The sequence below is a fragment of the Pinus tabuliformis genome, chromosome 4_2 (assembly GCF_031772625.1).
Source record: "Pinus tabuliformis cultivar Carrire ecotype Pingquan chromosome 4_2, CPIR1, whole genome shotgun sequence".
Taxonomy (NCBI): domain Eukaryota; kingdom Viridiplantae; phylum Streptophyta; class Pinopsida; order Pinales; family Pinaceae; genus Pinus; species Pinus tabuliformis.
In genome coordinates this window covers 872,653,490-872,666,862 of record NC_142304.1, presented here as the reverse complement: position 1 = coordinate 872,666,862, position 13,373 = coordinate 872,653,490, and the positions used below count along the sequence as shown (strand labels likewise).

At 38.0% G+C, this 13,373-nt stretch overlaps 2 protein-coding genes across 2 annotated transcripts; both read left to right on the top strand.

The window, feature by feature from the left end:
- The first annotated feature begins 2,588 nt into the window (after positions 1-2,588).
- LOC149172462 (uncharacterized) lies at positions 2,589-3,221 on the top strand. The gene has a single exon (XM_089426330.1). The coding sequence runs from the start codon at positions 2,589-2,591 to the stop codon at positions 3,219-3,221; it is 633 nt and encodes a 210-aa protein (XP_089282456.1).
- Positions 3,222-7,035: 3,814 nt separating this feature from the next.
- Positions 7,036-7,893, top strand: LOC149172461 (SKP1-like protein 1B). Its single transcript, XM_089427721.1, has 2 exons — positions 7,036-7,347; positions 7,687-7,893. Exons 1-2 carry the CDS (start codon positions 7,036-7,038, stop codon positions 7,858-7,860), a joined length of 486 nt encoding a protein of 161 aa, XP_089283847.1. The 3' UTR covers positions 7,861-7,893.
- The last annotated feature ends 5,480 nt before the right edge of the window (positions 7,894-13,373 follow it).

Below are 13,373 nucleotides of genomic sequence, written 5' to 3'. Positions count from 1 at the left end.
CACATTTGATCAATTCCAACTAATGTATGCAGGCTCTTAGAGTGCCTCAAACCTACTTTAAGAGTTTTTACTTTGGCAACGATTTTTAATTTTAATTATCAGTTGTGACAACCTTAGTTAGGTGGCCTAAAATTTGTTTATTAAGTTTTTAGGATAGGTCCTCAAGAAATTAACCAGATAGGAGGAACAGAAGCATTATCCTTATAAAAAGTTTCAAAATATTCACCATAAAGAAAACCATCACAGAAATTGAATGGTTGAATCCAATTTGTTTATTTTCATTCAAAAAATGGAATGGCAGTCAAAAAAATTGTGAAAGAAAATAATAACATCAAAAAATCAAAACGAATATAAATATGTACTTCCTTTTCACAGAGATAAAGGTAGAAAAATTGCAGCATAATGTTTTTCTAATAACAGGCCCACAAGAATAGAACCTAGAGGAAATTTATAGGTCAGATCAATAAACTAATGATAAAGAATCTCAAACAACCAAAACTTTGAAGCTCTAAAAATCCCAAAGAAACAAAAATCCAAATCAATACAAAGTTGTCACAGTAATTTAATATATTGATATATAAGATAAAAACAGGGGAACAAACTATGCAATGGACTGAAGTCAAGTGAATACCATTGGTCTGTACAATTATTGCCGAAAATAAAATTATTGGAGAGAAAAGGTATCCAGGGCTTAAATTTTTACCTGTGTTCTTCCTCGGTCCATGGAATTCCCTTGCAACCTTCATGGTCAGATTTGGAGCTCCCCTTTCCCATTACATTACTTTTAGATGTCATATTCGCATAAACAGAAGAATGGGTTTCACCTTTCTTTGCACTTCCATTATCAATAGCTCACTTTGCATTAACCATCAAGGACATCAAACAAGAACACATTTCTTGAAACTTAGGGCTTAGAGAATAGAATGAAGTATGGTAAACCTCTTGCTCAATGATAATATGTTCCACTTGTGACACATTGTTCTCAATCTGAGGATTCTCTTCAGTGGCAATCTGGCCAAGACCAGCTCTAATATCTCCTTAGGAAGTCTCTTCCATACAGAGGGAACGATTGGAATCTCTTCTCTGCATTGATTTTCTGGTACAGATTTCTCAGTATCTTCATTTTTTGAAGGCACTCATTTAGAGCATTCCAGCAGCACCAACATCAGGTTTTCCGAGACCTAATCACTCACTCTTGTTATCAAATCCATGGATTTACCCAAACCCTTTCTTCTAAATTTTGAGGTTTTTCTTCCAAATGCTTGAATCTGACCATTTCATACACTCAACTTCTCTCCTCCAACTTCAACATTTTGCTCGATGCCAGCTGAGTCAAAGTGAACCTCGACTCCTCCTTCTTTACGACATCATCTTTGAAGAACCTCGAGAGATTACACCTCGACAGGAGGGAAATTATGTCAAAGGCTTTTAGGTAGGTGAGCTTGGGGTCGGGGTAGGCCGAGCCAACGTCTTCTAGTTGTTTAACTTCCACATCATTGTCGGCCTACGGGTGCTTCAAGCTCTGGTAGAACCGAGAAACATCCATGAGATGTGGAACAATGATCCTTGTCATAGGGTTAAGGTCTAACAGCGAGATAACCAGACATCGAACTTCAGAGGAAAATGAGGTAGGCATTTGAAATCCCCTTGTAGATCTTCTTATACATTACTATCATATTCGCATCCTAGAACGACAGGTACCCCATAAGGAGCACAAACAATATGACCATGCAAGACCATATGTTGGCCTTGGCTCCGTCAGATCCATTCTTCATAATCACCTCTGGCAAAATGTATGCCGGTGTGGCGCACGCCATCTAGAGAAGGTAGTCATGTCTGAACTGCTTCAGCAGCACACTGAGGTCGAAGACAGTGCCCTTCATATCACGATTTTCCTCTAATAACAGGTTCTGCAGCTTCAAATCTGGGTGATACACATCGATTGTGGCAGAAATAAACCACGTTAATCAACTGCCGAAGAGCTCACTGCCAAAGTTCAGGAGTTCGTAGATGACGTCTTTACCTATCCGAATTGAATACTAGTGTTCAACTAATTCATAAATACTTTCTCATGATCGAATGGTTCAGCTTTTCTCAATCGTCTAACATATAATCTTACGGTGCAATAAGGGGGGAGTTGATTTCGAAGGGGAATGCCTTATGGCGTAAATATATACATAATTGACATTAAAATAATTTCCACAACATGTACATTCAAGTTAAAATGTTTCTTGATTATTAATAATGTATTTTTAAGTATATGTCAATATTAATTCGTATTAAAATATTTTATTGATAACCCACATTGATAATTCTTTTTATATAAAACACAAAAATATTTTATTCAAACCCTCATCGAGAAAATACACTTGGTCCAACAGAAGGCTCGGCCCGGGTCACATTGCTACAAGGTTAGGCAGATTTCTTGTTCAAGTTCTTTTCTTCTTCTTGGTTTAGAATCTAGAATGCATATTCTCCCTTGCAGCGTATCTGATCAAAGACCCATCAAACTTGATCTCGTGGCCCATATGGATCAAGGCCCTATTCCTTTTAAATTCAGCCCCCTATGGGTCAAGGAGCAGACCTTTATGCAACTAGTAAAAAAAACATGGAAGCAGCCTGTCAATGGCTCTGCCTTCTTTGTTTGGGAAGAAAAGGTTAGGAGAGTGAAGGCTGCATTGAAAACTTGGGCTAAATCCCTTCCCAATCCAACAACGGAAAGGAAAAAGATTCAAGAATGCCTCGAGAACCACCATCTGAATGCGAAAAATGAAGTGATCACAAAAGAAGTCCTTGATAAGGAGGCTGAGCTCCAGCAAAAGCTTCTAAAAGCAAGCTTGGCCGAGGAAGAGTATTGGAGGGTCAAATCTCGTAGGCTTTGGCTCAAGGCAGGAGATAGGAACTCTGCTTTCTTTCACAAGCAATCCCAAGCTCGAAAAAATTTCAACTCCATCTCTGAAATCAAGGAAGAGAACAACACCCACAGAGATATCCAAAGCATAAAAAATGTTGCCTTCCTTCATTTCAAAAGTCTGTATAGTGAAAAAGAGGGCCAGGGGCAGACCTCATCCTTAGTGAATGAGGTACCCACTCTGATCTCGGCCAGAAAGAACCAATTCTTGGAAGCAGATGTCACTAATGATGAAATTAAATCCGCTCTATTCGCCATGGAGCCTGACAAGGCTCCGGGCCCAGATGGCTTCACTGCCAGATTCTTGTAGACTTGCTGGCAGATTGTGGAAAAAGATTTAGGCAGAATGGGTCGAAAATCTCAAGCTTATCAGAAAATAGGAGGAAGTACTAACTCGGCTTTCTTAGCCCTTATCCCTAAGGAAAAAGGAGCCAACACTTTCTCCAGATTTCACCCTATCTCCCTTTGTAACATAGGTTACAAACTGATAACAAAAGTGATTGCCAACAAGTTGAAATCTATTCTTCCTTCCATTATTCCAGAGAATTAGGGAGGTTTCATTCAAGGAAGACAGATAGTGGACAACTTTATCCTGGTCCAAGGGGCGATCCACTCAAGCTTGACCCGGAAAGAGAAAGGTATGGTTGTCAAAATGGACCTTGAAAGCGCCTTTGATAGGGTAAGGCACATATTTCTGTTGGATGTCTTGCACAAATTTGGGTTTGGCCCCAAATTCACCACCTGGATCAAGGCATGTATCAGTGAGCCTTGGATCGCCCCTTTGGCGAACGAGAGGGCCACAGACTTTTTCAAAGCCTCTAGAGGGCTGAGGCAAGGGTGCTCTCTATCACCCTTGCTCTTCGTCCTCCAAGCCTCCGTCCTTAGTTTCCTTTTGAATAAAAAGCAAGCAGATCAAGAAATAATGGGAATAAGCATCGTAAGAGGCGTCAAAAGCATAAACCATGCACTGTTCGCGGATGACACTCTTCTCTTGGGCGCTGCCTCCCTTCCTTTGGCTAAAAAATTCAAGGAAGTGCTGGATGTCTATTGTGAGGACTCAGGAAGTAATCTCAATAAAGACAAATGTCACATTTTCTGCTGGAATATAAAGGCCAGAATGATCCAAGCCATTTCTATCTACTTTAGTTTTGTAGCCTCCTCTGCTTGGTCATCCTTCAAATATCTAGGTCTTCCTGTCTTCCAAAAAAGAGCCCTCAGTAAAGACTGGTTGCCTCTGCTGGAAAAAATCAAGTCTAAAATCTGTTCTTGGGGATACAACTAGCTCAACCTAGCAGGTAAGACTGTGCTAATAAAAGCTGTTCTAAATAGCCTTCCCATCTATCAGGTTGCAGTGATGATGGCTCCTCTTGGCATCACAAGGAAAATGGAGGAGTATATCAGGAATTTTTTTTGGAAAGGTGGGAAAGCTAATGAGAAGAGAATTCCATTAGTAAGCCGGGACACAATCTCCTTGCCTAGAATGGAAGGGGGACTGTAATTCAAGAATATCAACAAGCAAAATATTGCTTTGGGCGCAAAGCTGTTATGGAGGATAATTGCTCCAAATCCGGGTTGGGCTCAGCTTGTGTTATGGAAAAAGTACTTCCGTGGGCAGAGAGCCCGCTGCCTTGACAATCCTATCACCACCCCTGGAACTATGATTCATAAGTTGTGTGACAGAGCCTCTGCCTTAATCAAACAACACATGCACTGGATCCCTGGAAATGGGAAGCGTATTAACATTTGGGAGGACCGCATTATGGGCAGCGACCCCATCGTTGATGATCGTTCTCTGATCCTGTTAAAAGATTGGATGGATAGAGCTGGCGTCAAAACGCTGTGGGACTTATCTCAATGGGAAAACAACAACTGGCAGAGCTGGGGAAATCTTGAGGTGCCATCGCATCTGTCCAAAGAATACTCCAACCTCCTCATCCACTTAAAAGGCAAAGCTCCATTAAACATCAACAAAGCAGACGCACGAGGATGGGGATCGATCCCGGGTAAGTACACAGTCTCGCAGGGCTACAAACAGCTCACTCAGCATCCGAACGTGCCGCCTGATCCGAGGCCTTGGCAAGGGATCTGGTCCCATTCAACGATCCCCAAGATAGATATCTTTTGTTGGCTTCTTTGCCATCATAGGATATTGACTGAAGACATACTTCGCAAAAGAGGCGTTAATGGTCCCTCACGCTGCTCGCTGTGCGAAGACCATGAAGAAACAGCCGCTCATTTGATGCTCTCCTGCAAATTCGCAGTTGCTCTTTGGAAGGAGGTGTTAAGTCGCCTGAACACTGACTTCACTACTCCTAATCATTTCTCAGACCTGTTTGCAAATTGGATGCACATGTATCCTGGTGGCACTCAGAACCTTCATATCAAAACCGCCTGGCTCGCCCTGCCTAAAATTACCTGTTGGCACATTTGGTTGGAACGAAACAAAAGGATTTTTAATGATAAAAAGGGTGATCCTAAAATAATCTGGATTAAAATTAAAAGTCACCTGAAGGACTGTGTGGGAGATCAGTTGGACAGGGAAGATCTTAGCGATCAAGACGCAGCTTGGGGAGATTCTCTGGGCCTCTAGTTCGTTGACAAAGTCAGGCTTCCTCCTCCCCTAAAGCATTGGCAAATCCGTCTCAAGACTGAAGAACTCGTTGAGTTATGCAAAAAGAAGGCAAGAAAAACTCTTTTCTTTGACGGAGCCGCAAAGGGCAATCCCGACAGTTCTGGAGCAGGTGGTGTCATTAAAAATGCAGATGGCAGAATCGAATCTAGATATGCTTGGGGAGTGGGCTTCAACTCCAGCATTCAAGCTGAAGCCTTGGCTCTCCTCCAGGGACTCAAGATGCTCATCTCTCTGGGCATCAAAGATGCAATTATTTTTGGGGACTCCCAGTCCATAATTAAGGCCATGGTGGATATATCCTCTCCCTCAGATTTAAGATTATCAAGACTCCTGAGTAGAATTAGAGTCCTGACAAACACTTTTCAGAATCTGGAGTTCCTTCATGTTAAGAGAGAAAACAATAAAGAAGCCGATGCTGAAGCCAACAAAGCGGTGCTTCTCCCCCCTGGAGTGCTCCTAAGAGATGGAGACGAAAGCTGGGATCCCATCCCTTAAATAGCTTGTTTAAAATGTTTTACTGCCTTTTAATGAAGCAATTTGTTTGTATTAGCAATTTAGGAAAGATAGATAAAGTTACAAGAACTACAGTTAGTAAAAATCGCAGGCTTAGTGGAGGGGAAGTCAATTGGATCCTGATAGAGGAGAAATCTGATCTTTGTGCACCTCTTTGTAATATGAATTATGGCTTTCCAACCAAGAATTAATACATCAACCTACTCGTTTCTATTAAAAAAAAAAAAAAAAAACAATTTTATGAACATAAATTAGTTAACATAGATCTTCAATTAGTTTATTTAAATTTCTTGTTGAAATATTTTTGAAAACACATTTTTTTTACTTATTTTTCTTATTATAGCCAACATTATTTTTCTGTTTACAATATTAGTTTTAGTTTTATTTTAAAGGAAACAAATGGCGGATAAACTTACACATCCCCTCGGCTCAATAAATAATATTAGTTAATCATATTTCTTATTTTTTGGTGATGACATTCAATAGTATAATATTTTATTATTTGTTTTATTTTTATGATGATTTTTTGTCTTTGTTAATTCTTTTGTTTTATTAACTACATTTAAGCTAAACGAGACGTACTAGCTATTTTTAGCAAAGAGTAATTTCGAATGCAATTTGGCCCACTAATACACTGAAATAAAATAGGTGGAGCATGAATCGAAAACAATTAGCGGGTATAAAACAATAAAATAAGGAAACCCTAAAAGCTCTAGATTTGGGTTATGTTAACTAGAGTTAAGAAAAAATAATTAAAAAAGGCAGCGAATGGCCCATGGCATGGTTATTTGGGTAATCAATCAGGCTATAAATATATGGACTTATTGCCCTTACCACATATCGCTCATCTCATACTGATCGAGCAAAAGTTCGTTCGTACTTTCTCGAGTTCTCTTCGCTTATACACAGAAATTCAGTCCTTTCTTTTTATTCAGATCATCTTTTATTCGATTCGGATCAACTTTTTAGTTGGGAAGCCATGGCCTCCGAAAGCAAGGTGAGTTTGAAGAGCTCAGATGGCGAATTGTTTGATGTCACTGAGGCTGTGGCATTTGAATCTCAGACCATCAAGTACATGATCGAGGACACTGGCACCGCCAATGCTATTCCGCTGCCAAACGTTTCTAGTGCGATACTCTCGAAGGTCATCCAATACTGCAAGTACCATGTCAATGCACATGAGAAATCGGCCATTTCGGAGGACGAAATCAAGACTTGGGATGAAGAATTCGTAAAAGTCGATCAGGCGACTTTGTTCTCTCAGAATTCTCTCAGAAACTCTTATTTGATGGTTTGGTATTCTTTGAACCAAACTATCGCTTTTCTTATTTGTTGTTTTGAGGGGTCTAATCTACCTGAATTACCCCAACCAAATTGTTTGGAACCTCTGAGTACAGTTACCGATGGCTTCTCCAGTAAATCAATGTTCCATCAACTAATTGTTTTTTTAATTTCTGAGATCCTTCAATGCTAGAAATCTCTGTGTAGTCTCATTCCATGTAATTGTTCTGCAATATCTTCGTCGCTTTCTTTAGTAATGCTTAGCACATGTATATGCCTGTCCAGGCTATAGATACATTTGTATATTTTACGGAAATTTTGGCTTATTAAGCTTTTCGGGTTTTTGCAGGCTGCTAATTACCTAAACATAAAAAATCTGCTAGATCTTACATGTCAGACTGTTGCCGACATGATAAAAGGGAAAACGCCAGAAGAAATACGTAAAACTTTCAACATAAAGAATGATTTTACTCCTGAAGAGGAGGAGGAGGTCAGGCGTGAAAATCAGTGGGCCTTTGAATGATTCTAGGGAATTGGTGCAAAAACAGTATATATATTTCTGTGCCATGGTGTTTGCTTTTATTGTAGTCGAGAATTAGTCGAGAATTTGTTTAGAAACTATTAGTGGTATACTTTTTTTTGTTTGGATTCGTCAATTTCTAATACTGGACCGGCTTTGAAACTTTAAGGCCAATGGTTTGTTCTGGTTGAATAATTTTGTAAAGATCTCGGAGCAACTCCTTCAGTAGTATTGGGCTTGTCGAATTTCTGATAAATATTGCAACTATTTTTCTGTCAACTGTGTAGTGAAATGGGCTCCAATTGCATGGTTTTAACGTTTTGAATTTTTTTGAATCTATGTGCACTGGTTTTAACATTTTGAATTTTTTTGAATCTATGTACACTGGATGGCTTTTTCATTTTTGATTTCCTTGTATTGCACGAATGAATGCGCCGAGTTTAGAGTATTATTGCACGAATGAATTGCCTCAGTTTAGAGGATTATTGCACGAATGAATGGGTCCAACTGTGTGGCATGCTTGTATATGTTTTACTATAGTAATTTAGAAGGTGGGGACTGACGAAAATGCAATTTGGTTTGGAACTTTTTGTTTTTTTCTTAAAAATTGTTTTTGCAAGTAGAACATGTTGTTTTATTAAAAGAAAATTCACATGTCTTATCTGGTTTTAACATTTTGATTTTTTTTAATTAATGTGCCCTGAATATCTTAATTTCCTTGCTATTATTATTGCACAAATGAATTCGCTAAATTTAGAGTATTATTGCACGAATAAATGGCCTCAGTTTGGATCCCAGGTTTTGATATTTTGATTTTGTTTTGAATTTATGTGCCCTGAATGGCTTTTATATTTTTAATTTCCTTGCTATTATTATTGCACGAATGAATTCGGTAAATTTAGAGTATTGTTGCACGAATAAATTTAGAGTTGCACGAATGAATTCGGTAAATTTAGAGTATTGTTGCACGAATAAATTTAGAGTTTGGATCGCCGCAGCTTGATGCTTTCTTTTGCTAGGCGCCATGTTTGTTGTATCCACCAGTTGAGAGCCTTCTTTTCCTGCGAAAAGCTCATAAAGTTGCAAATGAGGACATGCTCTTGCATATACACCCTGTACGCAGCTATTTCAGGGACTTTGATTTCTAGTGTTGGTATTTCTTAGTTTTTGGTTTGCACGTGTTTGGGGCGGATTGCTGAGCCCAGGTTCTCCCGTGCAAGCTATACTAATAGAAGAATTCTAATGTCAACTTCTTCTCATTTTTAGTGTATTTTATGATAGTTTCTTCTGTGTGATTTAATATTTTAAACGAGGATGATGTATTTTATGATAGTTGTTGTAATTCTGAACTCTATTGCTACAACTATAATGCATGTCGTTGGGCAAACTCCGAACTCTATTATTATAACTATAATTTATGTTGTTGTTACAACTCTGATCTCTATTGCTACAACTATAATTCATGTCATTGCTGCAACTCCCATTGTTGCAACTCCAATTCACAATGTTGCTGCAACTCCCACTGTTGCAACTCTATTTCACGATGTTGTTGCAACTCCCACTGTTACAACTCTATTTCACAATGTTGTTGCAACTCCCACTGTTACAACTCTATTTAACGATGTTGTTGCAACTCCCATTGCCACAAATACAATTCATGTTGTCACTACAACTATAATTCATGTCATTGCTGCAACACCCATTGTTGCAACTCCAATTCACAATGTTGCTGCAACTCCCACTGTTGCAACTCTATTTCACGATGTTGTTGCAACTCCCACTGTTACAACTCTATTTCACGATGTTATTGCAACTCCCATTGCCACAAATACAATTCATGTTGTCACTATTGTGGCAACTCCAATTCACGTATTTGTGATAACTTTCATTGTTGGAACTCTAATTCATGTGATTGCCATAACTTCATTTCACGCCATTGTTGTAACTTAGGAATTACGTTGCAACCCACTGCCGCAACTCCCAAAACCATGAGTTGACAGTAAAACCTTGAGCTAGTGGAAGCTTGCGATGGTTGGAAACTCGAATTGATGTTGTAACACAACTATGATTGCATTATTTTAATATGGATCAATATTACTCAGGGTTAACTAAGTTATCAAAATTATTTTGGAATTATGTATGATTCGTTTATTGTTTACTAATTATTATCCAATCACGTGAGAGGATTTTGGAGACATATTTATTATTTTCTAATTGTTGGCAAACTAAATGTAAAAATTCTGGTTACCTATTACCGCGGTTCTTTGGGCCGGTTGCCGGCACCGGGCTCTAGTTGCAACTTGCCTCGATGCCTTGTTCTTTGACTATCCTCTAGAGTCACTCTAGAGTCTAGGGTAGTGGAATGGAGGGGAGGTTGTTGCATCATTAAAAAAAGTAATGCGTAGTTTGTAATGGAGGTTGTTGCATTGAATTTGTAATAGAGGTTGTCACATTGAATTTTTCAGACCAACATTCATAATGGTTTCCCTATTTTCCCTCTGGTGGGGTGTGTCTTCTCGTTGGGTGTGTCATGCGGTTAGGAAGATTAAAATATATTTACATTAATTCGTTTTTTTTCTTGCTCTCACATACCTATGATACACCTTGTCTAGGAAGGCACTCTCACATACCTATGATACACCTTGTCTAGGAAGGCAACTACTCATTACTAGAGGAAAACCTAATTATCGATTCCACAAGCTTAGCTGATTAGTATTACTCAGGGCCAGTGACCACTACCGAGGATTTTTTTATATCACCACATTTAACCAGAGAATTGCGAGCAGCGAAGGAGCCATTTTCCTTTTTTGAAATTGCGAAAAACCCATTTTTACATGTAATTATGGATAACCCAAAATAGCTTATCTATATGCCACTACTTTTACAGCTATTTCTCGACAAACCGAAAGAGTATTCATTTGTATGAAAAGTCTCAAAACCCAAAAGCAAATATTTAGTCATGTCAATTCTATCACCTTTTAACCTTGGTCTCAAATTGGTTTTACAATTCTTACCAACATTCAATCTCATTGTCACCATAAAGATTTATTTTTGACGATGTTGAAATTGTTGATTATCTTTTTAAGAAGATTGATTTTTGATGATGTTGAAATGGTTGATTATCTTTTTAAGGAGTTGTATCAGTTAGGTGCTCACACAGTTCATGTAACTTAGCTTCAAACATTCTTGCTAACATGCTTGCTCTCTTGATGAGATCATTATTGATTCTTGACATGACATTTAGTTTTATACCTAGTGGATTTCCTTGGGAAACACATTATGATAAAAAGTATTGTTTTTCTTCAGTAGTGTATAAATACCTAGTTGGTTTCTTAAAAAAAACATATAATGTAAAAATAAAAATAAAAATCTAGTCCACCTTGAGAAATACATCATGCAAAAAAAGGTTCAAATTGGTCTAGCTTGAGCCACTGTAGAAAAATTATTAACCTCCCCACTTGAATTCAAATCTAACTTATGACATAAATCTCTTTTTCATGTCCTAGAATTGTTATATTAATACATGTTTCCCCCCATGATACATTATTTTACCCCCCTTTTTCACCAATTTTAACTCTTATACCATGCTCTTCCTTTTCATTTTGACATAAACATGAAGGATTGGGTTTAATGTGTATTTTTATATGAATGAGAAGTTCCAACACTAATTTTGGGATCGATATATTGGCACACTTTCTGGAGAAAACTGAAGATGGGTTTTATCTGTAGTGATGTTTTTATGCTCCCATTTGAGTCAAAGGGCTACCATGGGATTTTTTCCAAAATTCATCATGATCTCAGAGATGCAATAGATTTTGTGAGGCAGATTTGTTAAAAATGCACAATTTCCAATTTTTTTAATCATGCACATATTTGAAGAAAATGGGTAGTTACAACCTAAATTTGTAATGTAATATGTATAAAAACACATATGTTGGAAGAGAGGATGTTATTCTAATTTCATTTTTCTGGTTTGGACCTTGAGCATATGGTTGTTGATGTAAAAGACTGATTGATTTTTAATACATGAATCCTAATGTCAAGTTGTTCTTCTCATCTTTGGTGTATTTTATGATAGTTTCTTCTCTGGTATTTAATATTTTAAAAGACGGTGCAAGCTATAGTAATAGAAGAATTCTAATGTCAACTTCTTCTCATTTTTGGTGCATTTTATGATATTTTCTCCTGTGTGATTTAATATTTTAAAAGAGGATGTGTTCTGGACTGGTAAGACACACCAGATCAACTTGACACCTCCCTAGTTGTATATTTTTAATGTGGTTCGTAGATCTTGTGAATAGTTTGTGTTAATTTACAAGTATTGGTGTATTGACCATGATGATTATTTTACAGATTTACTAGATATATGTGTGCTACTTATTACACTTTGTTTCCTTCATATTTATACAACACTTTGACTTGTGCTCGTTTAGCACTTATTTTTTGAAAGGTGCAACTATAAGTGTGACACATCTCCTTAAAATTATTACATTGCTCAATTGCATGGATAAAAACCATAAAATATAACAATATCTCTATTATATGCTTATAGGTGATTTGTTAGGCAACACATTGATGCAATTTGTTTCAAGGTTTTAGCCTTCTTGCAGATCTAAGATATTTGAACAAAGTGCATAGTGAAACATAATTATTATTAATTGATGCCCTGAAGAAAAAAATTGGAAACACCGAGTAAGCAACTTGAAAGCTCTATTATGACATATGCAGAAGATCATGAAATGAAACATGATATATAAATATTACAAGGCCAAGTGAAACACATTTTTCTCTCACAAAAATTAAAGAAGCTAAGATGGAAGCTAAGATCGATGGTATAGAAGAAAAACTGAAAAACAACATGGATGATTTGAGGAAATACATGGAAGGTTTGAAGGAATGTTTCACAAAGTTGCTACAAGAAATTCTTCCTAATGGTGAAAAGGTAGTAGAGGAAACTCATGATGAGAAGAAAAGAAATGTGAATCATGATTTCATACCCTCGCCACTTAATCCCCTCAATGTCATACATGTGGTCATATTAGTGCCATCAAACTCAAGGTTGGACTAACAACCTAGTCTTCTCGTCGAGCTCCGTATCTCCTGGCGTGCAGTGATGTGATGGTCCATAGGAGTTCGGGTTGGCCCCTTGCCTCAATCTCCTATCGTTGGCAGATGAAGGATTAAGGCCTTTACCTAGCCCCACCATCGATAGCTCCTTTTGCTCAGTGTCATGGTTGCATGTGGTGGACACGACCGAGGGCTAAGGGTCATTACCAAAACCCTCTTTGGTGAGCTCCTTCCAAAACTAAATCGAGGGTTGTGTGGCAATAACATGACTGGGGGTTGGGACTACCATCCTGACCCCTCTTTCCAAATGAAGGAGACATAAAGTTTCAAGTATTGGTTCTGCCCATAATATAACAAACACCAGAGTGAGAAAAGTTGGTAGAGCATTAGAATGATAGCTAGGAGGTGAGGGGTTCGAATATGGTCCGGCCTCTGACTGACCCACACCA

What these genes read in the sequence shown, in the direction of transcription:
- LOC149172462 (XM_089426330.1), top strand. Translation starts at nt 2,589, where the DNA reads ATGCAACTAGTAAAAAAAACATGGAAGCAGCCTGTCAATGGCTCTGCC.
- LOC149172461 (XM_089427721.1), top strand. Translation starts at nt 7,036, where the DNA reads ATGGCCTCCGAAAGCAAGGTGAGTTTGAAGAGCTCAGATGGCGAATTG. An exon ending in TCAGAAACTCTTATTTGATG is followed by an intron (nt 7,348 to 7,686) that starts GTTTGGTATTCT and finishes GGGTTTTTGCAG; the next exon opens with GCTGCTAATTACCTAAACAT.